Below are 21,126 nucleotides of genomic sequence, written 5' to 3' on the forward strand. Positions count from 1 at the left end.
ACTTCACCTAACCTAGAGTTCTCTGTTGTCTCAGCCAATTTCCTACCTTTCCGTGGTAGCGCCGTATCACTCCGCTCTATATTTACTTCTTTATAGCACTTGATGAAATACTTAACCGACGCTTCCTTTTATTTATCACGTTCGACTTGTTTTCCCCTTCTCTCGTGAGTGCGGAGCCAATGACGAAGATCAGTTGTTGTTGTTTTTTTTTTTTAATATGCTTTCTCTCGTGAGTTTTCACGCACACTACGTGTAAAAACAAGGAAATTTCTCATAGAAGAACAGATGAAAAAAAAAAAAGAAACGATAAAATTCGATACGAATATGACAATTAACATTAAAAAAAAAGAAGCAGATGATAATGTTCTCTTTTCACTGGGCAACAGAGATACCAAAAAGCAAAAAAATATATACGGAAGAAAAGGCACAATCCACGGGGAAACGACGCAACGACTTGTGAACATAAAAAGAAACATCACACGAAAAATCATTCGGTCGCTTTCCCCCGATTTAACACCCCTCCTACTCACGCACTAACTCAATTGCACCCAACTAATCCTAAATATTTCATTTTATTGTAACGCATTGCTTACATACTCTTCATTCATTTTTTTTTTTTCTCTCTCTCTCTCTCTCCTTACAACTTCCTTTTTCTCCATATTTATTCTTTTCTCTCCACCTCTATGGGTCCCTCTTGCGTTGTCTCGACACTTCCCACAAGTTCTTTCGGTCATCACCCGTCATGTTGCCACTTTGAGGGCAATCAAGTAAACACATACATGCTCGATGACATGTAATGTACGCAACTGCACACAACAGGAAGGAGAACAACGCAAGGAAAAAAGGGGGAAAACAACAACAATAACAACAAAAAACAAAACCAAAAAAATACACCTCCCCGAGTGCGTGACGGCGCAGTCCGCACTAATAATACGGCAACAGACACACACGCACACATTATTTCTGCCTTTAAAACAAGAAAATAAAATACACAGAAGGGGATATATTGATGTATAAGGTGTTACGCGGGCGGTGACAGCTAAATGTAAACCACACAAAACATATTTACACCTCAAAACCTCAGGTCCGCTACCCTCATTTGTAAACATGTGGCAGGCCGCAGAGATGTTGATTAATGGAGGGTCCACTCTTTCTTTTTCTTCCTCTTCATTCAAGCCTCATCCACATGTAAATACAGTCCCTTCCCCCCTCTCTTTACCTTTGATGTTGAAATAACCGAAACAAATTTGTTAAATGACAGAAAAAGGAAAACAAAAAAAGAGGGGGTGAGGAGGAAACAAAAAAAAAATTAAAAAACATAAACGAGAGGGAGGGGAATACACATACAATAGCAGGTAAGAAAAAGAATTTGAGCCTCAACTACGGTAACAAAGGTGAATCATATGCGCAAATTTGCCTACATGTCCCCCAGAATATTACCTGAGCTTTACACATACACGTTAAACGGTGCTTTTGCCCACGATGAAGTTGTTGCGGCGGGTTTCACAGTTTTCTTTGGTGGCGTATAAAGGCGGTCGTAAACGCTTTTCTTTTGACGGAAATTACTGCCCTCCCCAGACGAGATGCTGTTGTCACCATTCATTTCCACATGAGCGTGAGTATTCATGCGACCATACGGTAGAATTTTATGGTCAACGATGTTATCCAAAGGTGATGGGACTGTTGATGTAGTGGAAACACGTGCATAATGCTCGTGCACTCCCTTGCGACGGGGTGTGCGTTCGCCATTTCTCTCCGAGCCGAATAATTTTTTTGAAACCATGAACCCCTCCTTGCCATCATTAAAAGAGCTTGAGGGGGTTTTGTCTAGCAGAATGCTCAACTCCTCGTTTAAGTTCGGCTCCTCATATTGCCGCACATCCGTATGTTTGCTCATTCCGTTAGAGCGTGTGCCAACCTGCTCATGTGGTTTCACACCCGACTTACCGGACGGTGTAATGGATGGAGAAGAGGTGGATGACGAGGGCGCGCCCACTTTGGCACGGGCCCGCTGTTTTTTCTTCAAAATGGACCGTTCGAGCATACTCTGAGCATTTGTAGATAGGCTCAAGAGGTTGAGTATAAAGGAATAATCCGTACCGTTCCGCTGCAGAACAGAAAACGCTTCGTGGTGCCGCAGCTTCATCAGTTGTTTCAGCAGAGTTGCCACTTCAGCCTCCTCAAACGATGAGTTGGTATACCACATGGTTTCCCCACCTGAAACGGACGAAGATTCGGGAAACTGAGTTGCCGACGAGGGCATCTTAGCCCGTCGGCGACGCAATAAAATTTTCTCGACGGCTTCCGCCACTCTCACACATTGTGGTGAGCCATTTAAGTCATCAGCATTATCTTTATCCTCACTGTCGTCATCATCGCTCGAAAGTATTGTAAACTGGTGAAATTGGTTTTCATATTTTGTGGCTTTGCCTTCGGCGGGACACCATATGATGATGGCCTCCCTCTCGTCCATCGCAAAGCGCCCGATCTTCGAATAGCGACCGCGCTCACCCCTCAATAGACAAAAGACCTCCTGCTGCAACCGGCTGAGATGCGTTAAACGTTTGTCTTGAGGTGACCGTGCTGTGAGAAGTGGTGGTGCAAGTTCTGGTATCTTTCTTGTCTTCAGTATGTGGCACAAGACACTGCGAGGGAGCTCTGTCAGGAAGTTATAAAGTTCAAGCCACTCTTTTGGATCAACTTCCGGGTTTTGTACTGCCTCGATAAGTTCCATCAGCTCCCTTGCGACTCCGCCATCCAACGCTGGAGAAAGAAGAAATGACGGCAACTTCTCTCCACCAAGCAATGAGTAGCCGAGGCATAAGTCAACATCTTGCGACAAAGGTGAAGGTGTTTCCTTGCCCTGCCGTGGAATGGGGCTAATGCATCGAAGAGCATCAGTACTCACCATTTGCACGAGTGCATCATTTTCGTTAACCACTCGAAACGCGGCATCGGTTGTTTGTGTTCCCCGCTCCCGCCTCTGTGGGGTCTCGTTCATGTAAGGAGCTGTGGCAGTGGAGGGTCGCCGTGATCTTGCGGCACTGTTCAAACCACTTCCGCTAATGCGAGTAAGCCAGTGAGGATGCCTGGCGGGAGTGTTCTCGCCATTTGTGCGGGATTCCTGCGGATGAGCAGATGGCTCATGTTTACTACTGAATGTATTGTTACTTGTTGCTGTGAGGCCATTTGTACGCTCGGGTCTTGAAGACACGACGCTTCGGGAGCCCTCGCTCCGGCACGCTGCTGTTCCGGGTGTACTTCCGCTACGGTATTTATTTGGTACGGGCCGAGGAGGGGACGCGCGGGTTCCACGTGGCCGGTGAAGTCCTCGACTGCGGCGCGGTGACGAGTTTTGTATGTACAAAAAGAAAACCACCGAGACGATACTTAGTCCCGCCCACGCTAGTTTTTCCCTATCCATTGAAAACACACAAACGAAATATCACAACAATTCTATGATTACAGTTTTATTAATCTATGGTTATTGATACGTGCGTTTCTTTTATGTGAAGAAAACGCTTAACGAGGAAGTATTGCTTTTAAGAAAGCTCTACTATCCTCTCTGCTGCTCCTTACCAGTACGCACCAGCTGTTGACTCAAACAGCTTACCAAAGTCTGAATAGCTGCGGTGCGTAAACCCTTGTGGCATAAAAAAAAAGGGGGGCAAAGAGAATGGGAGAAAAAGAGACAAAAATGCACAAACGGCCAGACTACCTCGGCGCACAAATACTAGGTAACAATTATATTGCGGTACCCTCTTTGGTCTTTTTTTTTTTTACCGCAAAGTAAATATGTTAAAAAGATATTTGGAATCTTCAGGAAAACGTGAATCGTTCCCCCTCAAAAAATAAAAAAACATGGGACGTACAACCACAACTCATGATACGATACGTGAGAACCTACAGGGTCGTGATATTTGGATGCATCACCGCACTTAAACGCTGCAGAGCGATCCCGGCGGCAACTGCAACCGGCAAACCTGCCGAAACGGTATCGGTGAAATCATGGGGAAGTACAGTTAAAATCTTTTCACATCGCTGAAGAATATGAAGCGGTGGTAATATACCCTCTTGAGGTACGACAAGCAAAACCCCTTCGCGTATTGCTTCCCTTAAAGTCTCCTCTGACTCGCATAAACTCAACATGCAGTTTGGGTCGGAATAACGAGTTTCGTACCACTTCACTGCCTCCAATGCAGCCTGACTACCTCCACTTCCCTGCAAGTCTTGCAAATCACTTACACGGCTTCTACTTGCAGAGTATAAAAATTTATGCCCACAATCCAAAAACCACCACCTGCAGGGAACGTTTGCCTCATCGAGACGCTTTTTCATGAGGTTGAGTTGCGGTTCCATGTCTTCGATACTGCTTCCGCACCCTTCAAACAGGTCTCCCAAGTAAGTTGGTGGTGTGTAGTGCTGGGTGCCAACGGTTCCAACAACATTAATTTTACGTCGGCCAAAATAAAAGATGTTGTCAACAAGAAATGCATTTGCACTACGAACAATACCCCCGAGGTTACGAAGATCTATTTCGTTCTGGCAGAGCACAGACAAACCGAAACAACGGCCCTTTCCAGGGCGACGTTGATCGGAGCAGGCTCGAAGCAAAAGTTTTCTCAGGTGGTTGTGAGTATCGATAATATTTTCCACATTTTTACCAAAATATAGAGGATGTATAGGCCGGGGGTCAATACGGGACGGCACGCCGTAGCCATGGGTCGTCGGAATCCGCTCTCGGAAGCAGCGTTGATAGCTAAGCAAAGCCTCCAGTTCATCATCTGTGTTTGGACAAAAGGCGCGTTTAGTTGTCTCTGTCATCAACGATCTCGAATGAGGGAAATTCTGGTCCAGAAAAGCATAAAAGAGTGCAATACCCATGGAAGTTACTACGTTGAGTGAGCTAATCGTGCCGTATTGGGGTACGTACACAACACAGTCAGCGCATTGGCCATCACTCTCATCTGATATAGTCGCGTTATCACATTCAATATACTTGGAGCTCACACCTCGGTTCTCATGTCCGATGAGCAGCCGCGCTACCGACGAGATTCGACACGTAAAAAGGCTCTGAGACCGGTGGGTAAAGTTTTCCAGTGCCACTAGCGGGAAGTTCTCAGCCCATTGCCCCCTGAAAAACGCTTCTTTACCGAATTGGGCAACGCGATTAAGCACCAGTGATGTTGTTTCCGGATTCGAACCCGCATCGTCTGTACCACACTGGCGGTCGCGAATGTTCTTGATATCCTCTGCCTTAGAAAGCGAGAGAAACGAAGGTGGAACTGCCGTGCCATAGAACATACAAGTACGTATGGAATTCATTGCGTTAAAGGCACTGGTACAACCTTCCAAACCAACGGACAGATGTGGGAGATGACAGTGCTTCGGCCAACCCAGTCGGAGCATTTGGGACCACCGCGTCAGGGGATCATCCGTGCAAACCTTCCGCGGAGGTGCTGAGGCTTGTGGAAAACGTCTCGGTGTGACACGCAAACGTAACAAGAGTTGATTGAAAAACATCTCCCTCAGAAAGGGAGCCCAACTGCTTATTAACTAAGTAGACAGAACACTAATCAACCTCTCAAACTCAGACATGTGTTGTTTCGATGAGCCGTTATAATCAAAGTGTCCAAACAGAATCAGTTCGCAACCTTCTCAATAAAATGATCAAAATTATCCTAGTTTACCAAGCAAATGAGAAAAAAAAAGAAGAAAATAGGGAAGGAGAAATCAGAGGTAGATTGTGGCAAGTCAAAGGGATAACACCCGAAAGCGAAAAAAAAGAACAGAAGTAAAGAAACACCTATTAACCGTAGCACGATCCGGAGAGTAACCGTACTAACTCATGCTCTGTGTCCCCCTTTCCCGTACATTTAAAACATACGACTGTTTGTGTGCTTTCATGTACTCTCTCCTGCATATGTAAGCTTATGCATACTTCATCACGTCATTTCGTTCACCACCTTGTCTCCTCGCTACAACTTTCTTTTTTTTTTCTTTCCTTTTCCATTATACTCCTTCTTTCCCCCTCCCCCCTCCTTCTTATTCATTTTTGCTTTACTTGATTAAAACGGCTGGAGAGCTTTTGCTTTCGTAGTTTAACCTCTCCGCCCCACCTCCTCCCCCCTCCCTCACAAACACACACGCCGTCACCACCACCACCCACTCGCCCAGGCAAAACGGTTGGCACCTTCTCATTTCAGTTACTTCCGCCATTATATTCGTCTCGGTCCCATCTCTTCTATTTCAATCCTTTTTTTTCTTTTTCATTTCCCCCGCCACCACCGCGGCAACTGCAACGGCAAGGGAACGGCAATGAAAGAGGTGGAAAACGACATCGCTGGTGCCGGAGGGGAAAGACGATGATGATGATGATGAAGAAACAAAAAAAAAGGAGGGAGGGAGCAACTATCAAAAGGAACAAATTCATCATGCACACACATGTACACCCCAGTGTCACCCATTCGGCAAAAGCAAGCGACTCACATAGGGAAGCAAACACGCGTACTTATCATGAATGCACCGCTTTTCCGAAGAGTTACTCGGTCATTCTTCTCTTTGATACATATACATATATATATATATATTTATATAACTTAATCTGTTGGTTCGCTTCAACTTGTATCCCCACCCGCACAATCTTTGCTTCTTCCTTTATTTCTCCCCTTTTATGATCTATCCCCCGTTTTTACCCCTTTAAGAACGCGGCTATTAACAAGTAGCTGCTTTTTCCCCCTTACAAGTGAATCGGTTAACCATTTCATTGTATCTCCTACTTTCTTTATTGTGGTCATCTGTTGTTTTGTTTACACTCTTGCTTCCTTATCCGTTCACCCTGTTTGTACACTTGTACCTTTCAAAAAAAAAAAAGAAGTTAGTGATATATATATATAACGAAAGCATCTTCCACGGACCACACGCAAGTCTTCATCGGAATGGCACCTCACCCATCTTCAATTTGGATCTCTTCTTCCATTCCTTCGATCACTTAACCGTCAAAATAGTAAGAAACTTTTTTTTCCTTTTTATTATACGTAACGAAAGGAACGAAACGCCAACGCTTGCGAGAAAGAACTTGAAGGAGCCAATACTCACATTTTCCCCACAAACATGGGTTTCACTGTTGGTGACATTGTTACTACTGCTGCAGATGGTTATTATCTAACCCATTATCATTGCCTTGATGTGCACCAGGATCCATCCTCATGCGCTGGCCACCGCCATTGTGGGGTACTGCCGCAAGTTCCTCCGAACTGTGAGCAAAGGCACACGCGTTACCCCACGTACATTTACCGCCGTTTTGAATGTTCATGCACATCTTCGTCTTCATTTTGGAGCGGTCGATGCCGCGGCGGCTGCGTGAAGGGCGGTAAGTTTGACCCTGATGGTACATCTCATTAAGCACCTCTTGAGGAATTTTCCAATGTGTTGTGCGGGTGTTGTGGTCAATGTAATAAACTTCGCCCTCTACCGAATAAGCCATTTGCCACCCGGGGGGAAGTTGCACGGCTGCATAAGAGGGCTGAGCCCCACGGTCAAAGCGTTGGTTGAAGGCCATTCCTTTGCTCACCTTACAAAAAAGTTGTGATAGCCAAATTTTTCAATTACGTTCGGTTAACCGGCCTGCCCCTTTTTCCTTTTTGCTCAACCTTTTAAAAAAAAAAACCTTTAAACTTATTGGATTTTTTCAACAAACCGTTTATTTCTCTATTTTCTTTTATTTTTTTTTACTTTCAACTTTTACACTCCCTTATTCCTTGTTTTCACTCTTCGCTTGAGCAAAATGAGTAGAAGATAATCCGCTTGTTTTATTACACACAAAAAGTATTTTTAGGGATACCACATCAGTATTTTCTCACGGACAACACCACCAAGGCCACTGTGAGATATTAAAATATGAATATATAAGTGTTACCAATATTGTTATTGTTGTTATTATTTTACTCGCTGAGTTTCATGGCATTTTCGCAAATGCATACACACATACATACTCCCCCCCCCTTCCCCATTGTAATACCACTTTCAGGATTTGAAATTTTAGGGAAAGGGAAGAAAATGTGTGTATGGGTTGCTGATTTGGTTTGATTTAAAGTTGCCTCCTAGAAGATGGAGCAGAAGGAAGGGAAGAACGATAACGGAACAAATGAAAGTCGCCGGTTCAGTTCGGGTGCTGCTTACGCGAAGAGTTTACCTCCTCCGACAACCTAACAGTGGTAAATGAAGTAAACATAATGAAACACGTATCTGTGATCAATAGCCCAGCAATCTAAACCGTGCTGTATCGAACTTCCATCGCGTCGGGACATACCCGCCTCACGTGTGACATTGCACAAAACAGACCCCCACTGAGCATCAAAGGTAGTTTAACTAGCATAGACAATGGGAAAAAACCGATGCGATACGGCACCAGCATATGACGAACGAACCCTCTCCCCTCCAAGCTTCTGAAGTGTCAACACACTATCACTCGACAATTAACCGCAACCATCACCTCTTCAGTATAATCCCTAACTTCTATTGGAGGGTATTGAAACACTTTTACCCCAACCCTAACCCCCCTTTTTCCTTATCATTATCACGTTAATACCACAAGAGAAATAAGGCCTTGTATGTGCTCGCGCATTGATCATAGTCCCACGCTTACAACTTAAGCCCTCTACCAGAGCTGGTTACCGATATAATCGATATAACGCGCCCTGCGTTTCGTCAACATGTGTGTGTGGGGGGTGGGTGGGAGAAGCGCACGCCTTCGTTCATTCGGCCGTTTTGAAAGGCCTCTTGCGGGCTGGTGACTCATGCGTGCTTTCACTTCCATTGCGGTCTTCCTTCCTTGTGCGACGTAACGTCTGCCGCAGCGTTGGGTTCAGTCCTGTTCCTTGTCCCTTTTCCTTCTCCCCAGCGCCTGTGAGCCAAGTCTCCACCTTAAGGAAAACAACATTGCTCATTGCTTCCTTCAGCTGAGCGCTTCCGCATTGCTGCATCGTTTCGAGCACGATGCGCCCTGCCCACGGAGAAATTGATAACTCAAAGACAAACGGCTTCAACTCATTCATAAGATGCTTGCGTTGCGTATCTAAACCACGCGACGTGCATTCACGTAGAAGAGCTTGGACGACATAACAGGCATGGCTGTGAAGTGAGTAGGAAACCAAAGCGTGGGAATCAACACCATAATGCTTATTTCTGTTCATCTCCCTTATTTTTTTGCGGCTTAACCTCCTTCCCCCAACCCCCACATCCTGTTCTTCCCCCGTCTCATCTCGTCCATCTCCCCGTGCTTCATCGCCCTTTTTGTTACCTTCAGCCTGAGATGCGGCTATGAAGTCACCAGCAACACGAGCAACCACTTCGTCGGAGGCGTACGCAAGGAGTTTCTGCATTACACGAGACCCTTGAGCATATGACAAGACATTGCGCATATCCAAGAAAGCGCCTATCAACTCTTCCACAAGCATTCCTCTCAGTTTCAGGGATCCGTGTTGTAGCATAACTTGAATAACGTAGGATGCTGACGAGTGCAGCACAAGTTTCTGTACCTCCCCCTTAATAGATTCGAAGATAAGGAAAGTAACAGCTTCATCACTGCGGGAGCATTCCAACAATTTCTGTATCACAGGTGACGAAACAGGGTCCTGTGAGAGTGTCAGTGTCGACTCTGCCAAGTGACGTCGATGCGCAGCGGTAAATCGCTTATTATCGACCTCCATAGCAGCACGAAGGAGCATCGTTCCTACTGGATCCTGCGAAACTTCAACGACGTCACGCCCCTCATTTCCCACCAAGGCATTCCACAATGCATCTTGACTTTCTGGGTAGGACTTAAAGGCAGCAACAGCTACGTTAATTACAAACTTATGCGAAACAATATGGTCTACAAGACCCGGTGCAGCCACGATACAGTCCCATAGTTCCTTCCGCTGGGCAAAGTCGCCGTACTCAAATACAGTTACGTAAAGATGCAGGTGTCTCGGTGACCCCTGGTCATGTCCACGAGAAGCCTTTGTAAGGGGAAGATCTCCAAACTCGGGTGCTGCGAATTCGTCATCCTCTGCCACTTTCTCCCCTTTTTGGGCTCCGGTACAAACACTTTGTGGGTTTAGGTATTCACCAGCATATTCAGAGAGGTGGGCACACAGGGCGTCCTTCACCCTCGAAGGAACAAGGGGATGCTTGAGTAGCGCCGAGAGCGTCATATTATCGTTAGTGGTTTTAATAACTTGACTAATTCGCTCTTGAAGTGTGTCATCCCCTGTTTTACCTTTCTTCAAGGTGACGTCATCGTCAAGACCGAAGAGCGCTTTACATACCTGTTTCCAACCGTCGCTGGTGACCCCAACGTATTTGGCTACGACACGTTGCCCAAACTCGTGAAGCGCAAGCTGGCCAAGGTAAGGGAGGAAACGTTCCTCAACCACTTCGCAGGAGGAAGGGTATTCAATAATCTTTTGAGCAACATAATTCCCGATTCGGTGGGTGCAGAGTCTTTTGAACTCGTCTTCCTCAGCATTGAGAACAAATACCTCAGCAATTTCTTTTTTTTGCTTTGCAGGAAGTTTTTCCAACATTTCCCTAACGATAATATTCCCTACATTGGACCGGCTAAGGTCTACGAGCTTCCGCCTCAACTGGTAGAGCACTTGCACTCGTATCAAACCATCACATTTGTCCAGCAGTGTGTTCAGTAGGTAGTGCGTTGATTTGTTAAGACTCAATGCATAAACATTAGGGAGGATTTTCTGCACAATTTTTGCACGCTGAGCGGGTTTGCCGTACAGTAGGGCCGCCTCCACTTGATGAAGAGGCATCGACCTCCCTGTTGCTAGTCGCTGGGAGACATTTTTTAAGAAGTCTAAACGCATTTTTGGCATTGCTCCCTTTAGTTCACTTCAAGTTTTGTTCTTTACGCAAGGACACACACCAGCCGTCCCCTCTCTTGTCAACCCGAGTTGATAATAGTGCTGCGAGAAATGAATGCCTCCTCCCCACGCTTAGAAAGTAAGCGGGGAAGCGCGAAGTCGGGGAGAAGGAAAAAGGTTTAAAAATAAAGGAAAAGCAGAATAGCTACAGCACGAGCTGATACAGATACAACTAGCAGTGGCCCACATGTCCACGAATATTGCAGCGAAATATAAACAGGTAAAAACATCAAATATATGCGATGAACAAAGAAGAAGTCCCAGGGAAACAACGACAAGAGGACAAGGACCTTTTCTAGGAAATAACTGAACGATCATCAAAAATGATGGCAGTGAATGAAGGCCACCACTCAAATTGTATACAGTTCCCCATGCGATAATATTACGGTTGTCATATAGTAAATAAAAAAAACTGTAGGAGGGGGTGAAATGGACAAGAAGATATTTGAAAAAAGACATCAAGTAGTATTTGAAGTAAATTAGACAACATTCGTTTGCTTATAAATAACCCCGGGGAAAATAGTGGCATGCAATATCCACACCTTTACCATGTTGCGGAGGTGTGCTTTGGCCGTTGTGGACAACGAAAATTGTACAAAGTAATCCGTAAGCACAATGAGTTTTGAAGAAAAAAAAAAGAGAACAGTAACATAAGGAAAATGACAGCTGCTTAATATATAATACATGCCGACAACAAATAGCGGATCCCTATATTTACCCTTATCTCACGCGCAAAAAAATTACCCTCACCCTGACTCAACTTTCCCCCCCCTTACTCCATCTCCCTTCGCTTAAGAGACTCGTTGTGTATCCGCACACCGACATAATATACATCGCCATATCCTGTGTTTGTCAGGCAACTGGCCTCTTTTGCGGCTTTGTTGTAAAGCTCCCATATAGTATCAATCTGAGTATGGATTATTTCGTTCCGCTCCCTTGCTTCCCATTGCAACAGCTGAACAGTCAGTTCTTCTACATCTTCGGAGTCAAGAGAAGAACCGGTAGAACTTTCCGTGCACCACAGCCCACGCAGAAGATACACTGGACAGAGTGGGGTATACTGCGCCTGCGCGAAAACACGAGCAATTTCCCCCACTTTTCGACCAGCGGACGCGGCAATGGTACATTCGGCTTCTCCAAGGGCGGATAGAGCGGAGTTTCCAAGCATAACATACGGATCTCGCTCCGCCGCGATACTCAAAACAATATTCAGCATTGGAAACATGGCAGAGTCGGGGGAGGTGCTTGGTGTTTCTCCACAACAAACACCAACCGGTGTCCCCCGCTGAAACATACAATCTTTCACTCCTCCACCGGATAGTCGCCGCCGAAATTCAGCGTCGTTAGCCACCTGTAACTTCAATTCTTGTTCCATCAACAAATTGAGAATCTCGTGCTCCTCCTCCAAAGAACGGACTAGTTCTGTTTGAGTTGCAGTTGCGTCACCGCTCGACTTGACGTCAGTGTCGCGTCCCTTTGACCCATTTGGCGCGCACACAACATTTCTCACACATTCGGCCACATGGCGATCCTCTGGACTCATGTTTTCGCGCATCCGTGCGCTGTCCTCAAATACCTTTAAGACATCTAAAATGACACGCTCATCCTCCACCGAAATGGCAATATCCGTACGCTTGGAGGCGCTGCTGTCTCGGGATCTAATACTCGCCTGAAATTCTTTGAAGGCTTCTGACTCACAACTCGTTTTTAACGTGAGTGCGGCCGAGCTGGCACGCTCTAAGGGTAGACTCAGCCGTTGCTGACTACGGCCTTCAAGGCGTCCAGCAGGGCTTACGCCCCCACATTTGCTATCAGAATCGCCGGCGGTGGCACGACAATCTGGCGCTCCACCTCCGCCATGACGCAAATTGTTTTCGAACTCGATTAGGGTTTGGATGGCCTCATGTTCTTCTTGTGAATTGAGATTTGTGTACTTCCCGCAAGGTGACACCTCTTCACTGAGTTTTTCACAGTTGCGATCCTCCACAGGCGGCGAGACACTCTCTCCTTGTTTGTGTTGGATGGCATTTACCAGCTGCATCTCTTTCTCTGTTGGTTCATCCAAGAGGCACATATTCAATTCATTTTCCCCTTTGAGAATTGACTCCTCTTTCAATTTGTCAAGTATAGCTTTGCGCTTTTCCTCCTCGATTAGAAGTTCCTTCTCCATTTTCGCTTCTTGGGTCCTCCTCTTCGCCACCTTCATCTTCACATCGCACATGCTGGCTATCGCGGCGGTGTCAAATGCAACCCTTTGAAGCAATTCTTCCATTATGATATCATCCCTCGTCGCCACCTCTTCATTGTTTATATCGTTTATCTTCAAGGTCATGCGATGGCCAGCAAACCCTCGTTGTTTTTCCACTCTCCATGCCCGTCGTCCCTCTTCTAGAAATGCCTCTTCCAAGAAACGGTCCGTCGAATTGTCCTTATTCGAAGTATGAATAGAATCATACCTCTTGCTTCTGGTATTTGTCACTGGCTTTACCTTCCTCTTGCAAAGACTGGGAGGAAGTCGGCGCCGGTTTTTGTCCTCTTCGAAAAAGAAGGAGGGAAGAATCATGTTGAAAGGCCTATTGTCCTTGAACCATGTTAGTAGAGTCTTCAAGTCTTGCTTTTCCTCCTCAACCGCTGTTTCTCGCATCCTCTTGTAGTCGGGCATGATTTCTTCGATCTGTTTACGTAGGTTCGCCTCGAAACGCCTCTGCATGTTGTCGGCGGTGGAGGTCATCTCAATGAAAAAACACATGTAACGTCGCTCTTCCTCACGTTCAATTAGGTTGCGTGCCTCCTCTTCCCTCAAACAGATGTCATTACTGAGGTGAATCCCAGCCTCAGCAAGATAATCTACCCATAGACGGACAGAAATCCGCTGTTCCTCAAATATAATGTCGTCTCTAGATTCTTTCTCCCTTTTACATATGTTGAGGACGCACGCATACTCGTATTCGAAGAGCGACTCGTCAGGTTTTACTGTGCCCTTCGTACCGAAGGAGTGTAAACCCGGCCTCGCAGACGCCTCGGCCCTCACCCCTGAAACACGGGGAAGCGACTCTAATACAGTTGGATACCTATGCCGAGGGAGGCTCGGCCTGTAGGGACTTGGTGGATTAATTGGGTCCAGTTTGATTACTGCTGGTTGATCCCACGAAGGTAAATGTGGGAGTCCGGGACCCCTGCCCATCCCAGCCGCAGGCTGACAGTCCGCCTGCACGGTATGAGCAATTGTAGGCAACTTAAGCATTGGTTAAGAGATCACACGTGCACACCTGCGCCCCTTTTCCCTTGGGTCAGAGAAGGTACAAATATATTTTGAAGGTACCGACAAACCAGAAAGAAGGGGACAAGCTGCAGGAGACGGTAGTAAGCAAAAGACACAAGCATACATGCGCGCAACAACAGCAAAAGAAAAATGGAATATTTCGTATATTTAATTGCCTTGAAAATACAAAATGTATGGGGTGTTCCTCAGTGTGAAATATATTCAAACTAAAGCTGCGGGGGGACAGAGGGGGAAAAAAAACGTGTCGACAAAGGTACCCCTCCAACCCTGTACCGTCACTCGCATGTGCGTGAAGGAAAACGAATCCCCGTAATAGAAAACGATAACACAGGTGCCGATTTTACCCGCATCTGCACCACAAACACTTCCCACACGTGTGAAATAAACGTTACTCACCTCCAAATCCCCCACACCAATCACAGTACTTCAGCGGGGAGGAAAACCTGGTAGAGTGGTAGAAAACATTTGCTGTCCGTTTTCTACCGTCTGTACGTTATGGGAACACCGTTTGCTCCTAGTGTCGTCCGTCTGGACCATAAACTCAGCATAGAGCCATCCATCATCCTTGTTGGCTCTGCTTGAGCCCAAAAAATTGGATCGTCACCAACATTTGTCGAACCATCGGGACGGTGCCGTGCCCGAACACGAAGTTCTGAAGGCTTTCGTGCATGATAGGCAAGAATCGCTTCGATTTCCTCGTCCAAAGGAGCTGCGGGTTCCAACATCCCGCGCGATTCGTAAAACTCCTGTACTTGAATGTCCCACTTCGTTTGAAAAAACGTAACGGCACTTGGATCAGGCGGCAAAACCTGTTCAATCCGCGAGAGCATCTCCACCGACGATGAGGGTATCCCATCACGGTGTTGAGCATGAAGTCTGAAGTTTGCTCTTGCGGCAAAGCTCGCCTTACTGTCATCCAACGCGCATGACGCACCAGATACATAACTTCTTTGCTTAAAGAGCATACAAATGTGCCGGGTGGTCCCCGCATCCTCTGTTGGTAGCGGTGGAGTGTACGATACGATAACATCGCCTTCCTTCGCGATAGGTGCTGGGTTGCGCACAAGTTCTTCCAAGTGCTGTCTCTTTTGATTGTTCTGCCGCTGCTTACTTTCATATTCCTCAAGCACAGTGAAGTTTCCACCCCCTTTAAGATTTGACATCATATAGTTGAGGAAAAAACCTCTTTGGGTCGACGCGTCAACACTTGCAGGCACGCGGAACGGATAGTCAGGTGAGGCGATTATTAGGGTGTACCATACCTCATCACTACCCTCCTCAGTTGCGTCTTTTTCCACTGCTTTTCCTTGTCCAGTCGCTGACACCGTATCAAGAAAAAAGATGGATGGTGGATGTTGAAGATCTGCCAGTTCGATGTAGTTGCCGCAGTGCGCCGTCATCCAAAAGTTGCGATGCGTCATCCTAGACACAGGTGGTGGTGGGGGTAGTGGTTCCCCCGTTTCTTCACACAGTCGCGCTCTCGTCGCATAAACTCCTGGAAAGACTACGGAAAGGTTCACATCCTGTCGCACATGCGGCAGATAGTTGGGCAAAATTTCATGCTTGCGAAGGTACTTCAGTGAGCGCTTGCGATGCTGCTTCCACGGAGCAGACCCTGAAAGCGGCAGTAACAAGCGGTGGTCCTCTTCCGGGAGTGGAGGGTATGATGTGCGTTCAAAGTCCGACACATTCCAATACACAAAGAAATCTGGTGGTTCAGTGATGTTGAAGAGATGCGGAGTATCCAGTTCATTTTCGTACACCGGGTACTGGAACATTGTGTCACTAAGCACAGTTTTCTCATAAGGATACTGGAAGTCGTGTAACGCTTGTGGCCGCGGAAGTTTCTCGATCTGCCGCACCTTACGATCTGCCTCGCGTTGCTCTCGCGTGCGTACATCCTTTGTACTCACCTTAGTTTTCCATCCTGGCATGTGATAAGCACGTAGTGGCATCATGTACCAAGTAGGGTGCACGTTGTAACTACATCGACGCATTACCATATACGCGTGCACACCAACAGAAGCTAACCCTGCAGCTAGCTAGCACTCAATTCCAACAAAATTAAGCGATTATATGCTTCTTCCAATGCTATGGGTGTGTGCCCTCCCTGTCACAGCACCTACCAACGCACACGTGCACTGGTAAGAAAAAATCAGTAAAGAATAGGAGAGGGGTAGGTTAAAACACACAATCACCTTACAACAGGAAACTTGCCCACAATATGTCCTCATGTGCAAGTACATGGGTATGTTTATACTAAAGGATATCACTCCCATTACCTACGCACCGCACAACAAAAATAGTTTATGGTTTCCCCTTTCAACGTTCCGCTCACCTGCGCCAACACCCATCAGTGAAAAATAACAAACAATATCAGGCCTTGTCAGGTCTGCACATGCAAATACGGAGGAGAGGAGGTTGACCACCGCATTCAACTGATACGCGTTTCAGTGACGTGTGCACTGGCAGACCCCAAAAAATAAAGGAAGTGCATCACATTTAAAAGCCACTACTTTTTCGTACCACCATGTAGACATGCACATGTATGTGAATATCTAGTGGAAGGATAATGCTGACCCCCTCTTACGTCACGACCTGAACAAAATGAGTTCGTACCATCGAACTCCAACAGCGGTAGATTTTGTTTTCACCACGACGAAGTCCTCGACCATCAGCTCCGTTACATTTGCAGTCACAAAAGTTTGAGACACAGGTAAAACGTCAAGTAAAGGCGAACTCGCCTTTACACAATCGCAAATACCGCGCAAACTACAGCCAGTCAATATGTAATAACGCCAGAAAATTAAAGGAAGATAGTCCGTCTGCTTCGGTTTGAACTAGATAATCTCAGTCACATCATTTACAACTTATTTCTCACAGCAAAGAGACATCAGTGTCCAACTGCACAAAAATAGGAAGAGTTAATTCCTTTACCCTTCAAAATAATTCGTCCAGTATTGAGTCCCTCTCTACCCGTGTCCGAAGGTAGGCCAGTAACTCCTGTCGTTTCCCAGAGAGCTTAGCCATGGTGAAATATTGCTCAGATACTTCCTCCACACTGTTCTTCTCCGCTCCAAACACGGGCGAAGAAGCCGCGTACACGACAGGCACGAACCAGTCAACAGTAACTTGCTTCGCTAAAATTTCTGATGAGAGCAGCTGCGGTGGTGTAAGTAAGGGCACCCTCATCACGCAACCCGGCTTCGGCCAATACTGCTCAACTTCCCAGTACGCCTTCAGGCGGTCCTCGAGTGAGACGACACGCCTACCGTAAGAAACGGCCTGCCGGAGGATAGCACTCATTTCTGCGTTTCCTCCATGTAAAAGTGTATGGAGCGAACTCCGGGAGTCAGTAGAAAGTTTATAGTGCTTCTCATGCGTTGCTAGAGTGAAGAGAGCCATCACCACCCGCCGGCGAATTGTTTCCTCATATGGATTCAAACCACTGTGTCCAGAAAACACACTCATTAAAAGGGGAATGAGCTGCCCAGCAACAAACGACTCATCCTGTAAATCAGTTTCAACGTGATCGTAGATGATCGGGTTATCACTCCAATGAGCACATTTTTGTAAAAAGTAAGATATTTCTTCCATAAACAAATAAGCCAGCCGTCGCTGTTCCACCATAATACAGTCATTCAACGTTACGACAATATGGGGAATGTTAGGGGGAGAAATAAGGGGTCGGCTACCGCTCTCCAGAAGGGCAACATGAATTATGGGCAACAAGGTCGGATCACCAGGCAGTGCCTCATCAGGGGTGTTGAAAATGTCTAGTGCTGCAACTTTTCCAGAAGTGGCAGACTCACCGTCATGCATAAACCAGTCGTAGCTTTCTTTTGGTCCGTACAGAAACAGCTTTACGGGAATACTCTCAGCAGTGTCATCGACGCAGTACAACTCCCGATCAATGTCGGTAAAGTATTTGCGCTGGTTCTCGGGCAGCGTCGTCAGAGGCGGCGGCAAAAAGGTACCATTAGAAGTCTTCAGAGGTAGGGCTGTTTGCTGAACGAACTCACCCGAATCATCCAAGTGCCACCATGTTACCGCACCACGCTGTGATAAACGAGTTGCGTTGTCGCAAATGGCTCCATCCTCTAAAAAGCTGGGCCACACCAAACTTTCGCCAAGCACTGGTATAGCCGGACATTTGGAAGGATCCTCCCGATGAAACAACTGCAGATTCAGAATGTTTGGCACGACCGTATCCTCCTCCTCATCCCTAGTTTCCGCCGTGGCAGCCTCACCATCAACAGGAATATCAGGTGCTTCACTCGTCTTTTCCCCTTTAGGGGCGCGTTCGAAAACATCTTTGAACGAAGATATGAGTTGATAATAGGCCGGTGATTCCATGTGTGTGCCCGGCCCAGCCCATCCTGCCTTGAAAGCAATTTTTGGTTTCGGGAACTCATTCCAACGAGAATCAGTCACAAACTTCATACCATCGGAGCCAGTGATTCCATAAACTGCTTCACTACGCCAGCGGCCGAGGCGACAAGGAACACCCGAATCAAGGAACTTTAACGCCTCACTTTCCCCTGTTCTATCGACGCTGCAGATACCGCCACTCACGTGTTCGGACACCTCATTAATTTTTGGAACGATGACGCAGCGCCACTTTTTTGAAACACCTGCCAGAGGACAAAGTGGAGGAAGCGGAACGCGGGAAAGCACATCAACTAAGGGATACACTCGCAGACCGTAGTAACGGGCGTCAGTAGCCTCGTCTCTAGTACCGCCGCCCATTATCACCCTGGACCACCTAATGACAATCTTGATATGTCACTATGCTTCCGCTCTTAGAGGCTATTAAGAGGTAAGAGAGTAGATATAATTGCCACACCATTGTCGCTATTTACTAACAAATTAAGAGGTCACCCAATTGTATGCAAAAACGACGAAATTCAATTTTCAACCAAATGTTACACTTGCGCATATAACCTTACTTTATTTAATGATCACACCAACTCATCACGGCGAACACAAGACGCGCACGAACAGTACAGCCAACCAACTTTTAGTACAGCGACTGCGTCCTTGCTTTTGATTGTCTTTCCCTCAACGCTTTGGCTTCGCGCCCGGGATATCTACGCGCGTCAACACGACGGTGCGACTTTGCAGCCGAGACGCTCAAACCCTCACGTACATCACCTCCCCTGGAACGCGGTGCTTTACCCTCCACTGATTCCTGGTGGTCCTGGTCTGTGCTTTGTGAAACTTCTTCAGTGTTTATTTCGGCGGCTCGCTCCGCGTCTCTTTGGGCTTTACGGCGGATTGCATACGACTGCATGATTGCGGTCATGTGAGAATCCTCTTCCCTCGCGCAGCGTTTCGCTATGACCCTACACAAACGCTTCCGCGCTCTCTGTGCCCAAGATGATGAACTAATTTTCTTTTTTCTCTCCCGACGACGCTCTGAGCGTGTCTTCATGGGATCCCCACGACGCGCCAGACGATTGCCGCGCATGGCTGCTTGGGCAAACTAAAAACAACAAGATATATGCGAACTTGAAGGAGTTAACAAATGCAACTATGCACTTTAACAGGGAGACAGCGATCCTGTGTAATCTGCGGAACAAGGCGAAGTCGACCAAATCGCTTCGAACTTACGGTGCAGCGAGAAAGCTGAAGGGAGATGTAGAGAAGTGTTTATAGCAACAACGAAGATAAACCTGATGCACAGAAAATAAACAACGGAGCAACAAGTGTACACCGGTAAAAATTACCTCAAACACTCTGAAGGAAGGGATATGAACTCTTTTTTCTTTCGATCACTATTTTACGCAGCGACAGTGTTTGGTCATTCATTGACGCAAGATATATGAAGAAAAAGAACTCCACACCCCACCTCCAGCAACATTTCCAGCTGCCGAAAAAAGCAGTCGTTAGTGTCCCACAGTTGCCGCTCACACGTGTGATAACCAGCACGAAACCGCCACAGTTTTTTCAAGTCAGCCCATCCCGCAGGTGATGGGCGACACGCGGAGGCGTGCTCTGTCTTTCATATACCTTCACGAACTCTCCCATCTCACCCCCTCACACACACACACACACGCACACACAAACATATATCCCAGTACGATGTGTAAACGCCATCTTACTCTCCACGAGCACGCTTTCCACCTACCTTACTCGATCCGTCACGTTTACCCACAAAATAACCTGCCTCATAACCCGCATTGAAGTAAGCCACCAACAGCTGGCGGATGTCAGCGGGAAGTCTGTCAAACATACTTTGATGCAAGACTACAGGAGCCACCGACGCATTAATGGGGGCAGCGGTAACAATAGCCGAAGCCACCCCCGCCTCCCGCTGCCCAGACTGAAAGGAACGCAACGATGATTTTTGCTCAGACTCTGCCACTTCATCATCTTCCGTAGTGATCAAGCTTCCGTCTTCCGATACCGTCGATGGTACTGGTGCTTCATCTTCTGCCTTTTCACATTGGTCCTCTTCCAGTTGTGCATTCCACAAACGAATTAGGTCGGCATCGTCCCACAGACTGTTGTCGCCTGCACCTCGTGTGAACACAATTGTGCTTTCAGTCGACTTATTATTCCGCCGGACCATAGTCGCCCTCCTCTAATCTCCGTCCTCACCACCCACAACTCCTTTCACGTATGCACACCGCTGCCTCTGACCCTTTGCTTAAGAGTCTTGACGATCGAAGGCAATTCGATGCCACTAATTAAACTGCGTTCAGAAAAGGAAAAAAAAATAGTAGTAATCAAGAAAAACACGTCACTTACATATACGTGTGTTTGTGTGTAAACATACACTTCCGTAAATACTAAATATAAACAGAGAAGCACAATACAGACAGAAAGATTAATTATGTAACCACAAACTACAGAGAGGGAACAATCCACACACTCACTTACATCACACACAAGCTCCTACTCTTCTTTTTTTTTGCTTTC

At 46.7% G+C, this 21,126-nt stretch overlaps 8 protein-coding genes across 8 annotated transcripts, besides 3 other annotated features; all 8 read right to left on the reverse strand.

The window, feature by feature from the left end:
• The first annotated feature begins 608 nt into the window (after positions 1–608).
• Positions 609–683: a sequence feature (CT-rich).
• Positions 684–1,447: 764 nt separating this feature from the next.
• On the reverse strand, positions 1,448–3,424 carry Tb11.01.6570 (hypothetical protein, conserved; the record flags this gene model as incomplete). Its single annotated transcript, XM_824458.1, has 1 exon — positions 1,448–3,424. The coding sequence occupies one exon, from the start codon at positions 3,422–3,424 to the stop codon at positions 1,448–1,450; it is 1,977 nt and encodes a 658-aa protein (XP_829551.1).
• Positions 3,425–3,903: 479 nt separating this feature from the next.
• Tb11.01.6580 (hypothetical protein, conserved) lies at positions 3,904–5,523 on the reverse strand (the record flags this gene model as incomplete). Its single annotated transcript, XM_824459.1, has 1 exon — positions 3,904–5,523. One exon carries the CDS (start codon positions 5,521–5,523, stop codon positions 3,904–3,906), a length of 1,620 nt encoding a protein of 539 aa, XP_829552.1.
• Positions 5,524–6,564: 1,041 nt separating this feature from the next.
• Positions 6,565–6,597: a microsatellite.
• A 544-nt stretch (positions 6,598–7,141) lies between these two features.
• Tb11.01.6590 (uncharacterized protein) lies at positions 7,142–7,561 on the reverse strand (the record flags this gene model as incomplete). The annotated part of the gene is made up of 1 exon (XM_824460.1): positions 7,142–7,561. The coding sequence occupies one exon, from the start codon at positions 7,559–7,561 to the stop codon at positions 7,142–7,144; it is 420 nt and encodes a 139-aa protein (XP_829553.1).
• Positions 7,562–8,756: 1,195 nt separating this feature from the next.
• Positions 8,757–10,871, reverse strand: Tb11.01.6600 (hypothetical protein, conserved; the record flags this gene model as incomplete). The annotated part of the gene is made up of 1 exon (XM_824461.1): positions 8,757–10,871. One exon carries the CDS (start codon positions 10,869–10,871, stop codon positions 8,757–8,759), a length of 2,115 nt encoding a protein of 704 aa, XP_829554.1.
• Positions 10,872–11,691: 820 nt separating this feature from the next.
• Positions 11,692–14,163, reverse strand: Tb11.01.6610 (hypothetical protein, conserved; the record flags this gene model as incomplete). Its single annotated transcript, XM_824462.1, has 1 exon — positions 11,692–14,163. The coding sequence occupies one exon, from the start codon at positions 14,161–14,163 to the stop codon at positions 11,692–11,694; it is 2,472 nt and encodes an 823-aa protein (XP_829555.1).
• A 518-nt stretch (positions 14,164–14,681) lies between these two features.
• Tb11.01.6620 (hypothetical protein, conserved) lies at positions 14,682–16,205 on the reverse strand (the record flags this gene model as incomplete). Its single annotated transcript, XM_824463.1, has 1 exon — positions 14,682–16,205. One exon carries the CDS (start codon positions 16,203–16,205, stop codon positions 14,682–14,684), a length of 1,524 nt encoding a protein of 507 aa, XP_829556.1.
• Positions 16,206–17,142: 937 nt separating this feature from the next.
• On the reverse strand, positions 17,143–18,951 carry Tb11.01.6630 (hypothetical protein, conserved; the record flags this gene model as incomplete). Its single annotated transcript, XM_824464.1, has 1 exon — positions 17,143–18,951. One exon carries the CDS (start codon positions 18,949–18,951, stop codon positions 17,143–17,145), a length of 1,809 nt encoding a protein of 602 aa, XP_829557.1.
• Positions 18,952–20,242: 1,291 nt separating this feature from the next.
• Positions 20,243–20,272: a microsatellite.
• A 30-nt stretch (positions 20,273–20,302) lies between these two features.
• Tb11.01.6640 (hypothetical protein, conserved) lies at positions 20,303–20,776 on the reverse strand (the record flags this gene model as incomplete). Its single annotated transcript, XM_824465.1, has 1 exon — positions 20,303–20,776. The coding sequence occupies one exon, from the start codon at positions 20,774–20,776 to the stop codon at positions 20,303–20,305; it is 474 nt and encodes a 157-aa protein (XP_829558.1).
• Between the last annotated feature and the right edge of the window lie 350 nt (positions 20,777–21,126).

The sequence above is a fragment of the Trypanosoma brucei genome, assembly GCF_000002445.2.
Source record: "Trypanosoma brucei brucei TREU927 chromosome 11 chr11_scaffold01 genomic scaffold, whole genome shotgun sequence".
Classification (NCBI taxonomy): Eukaryota; Euglenozoa; class Kinetoplastea; order Trypanosomatida; family Trypanosomatidae; genus Trypanosoma; species Trypanosoma brucei.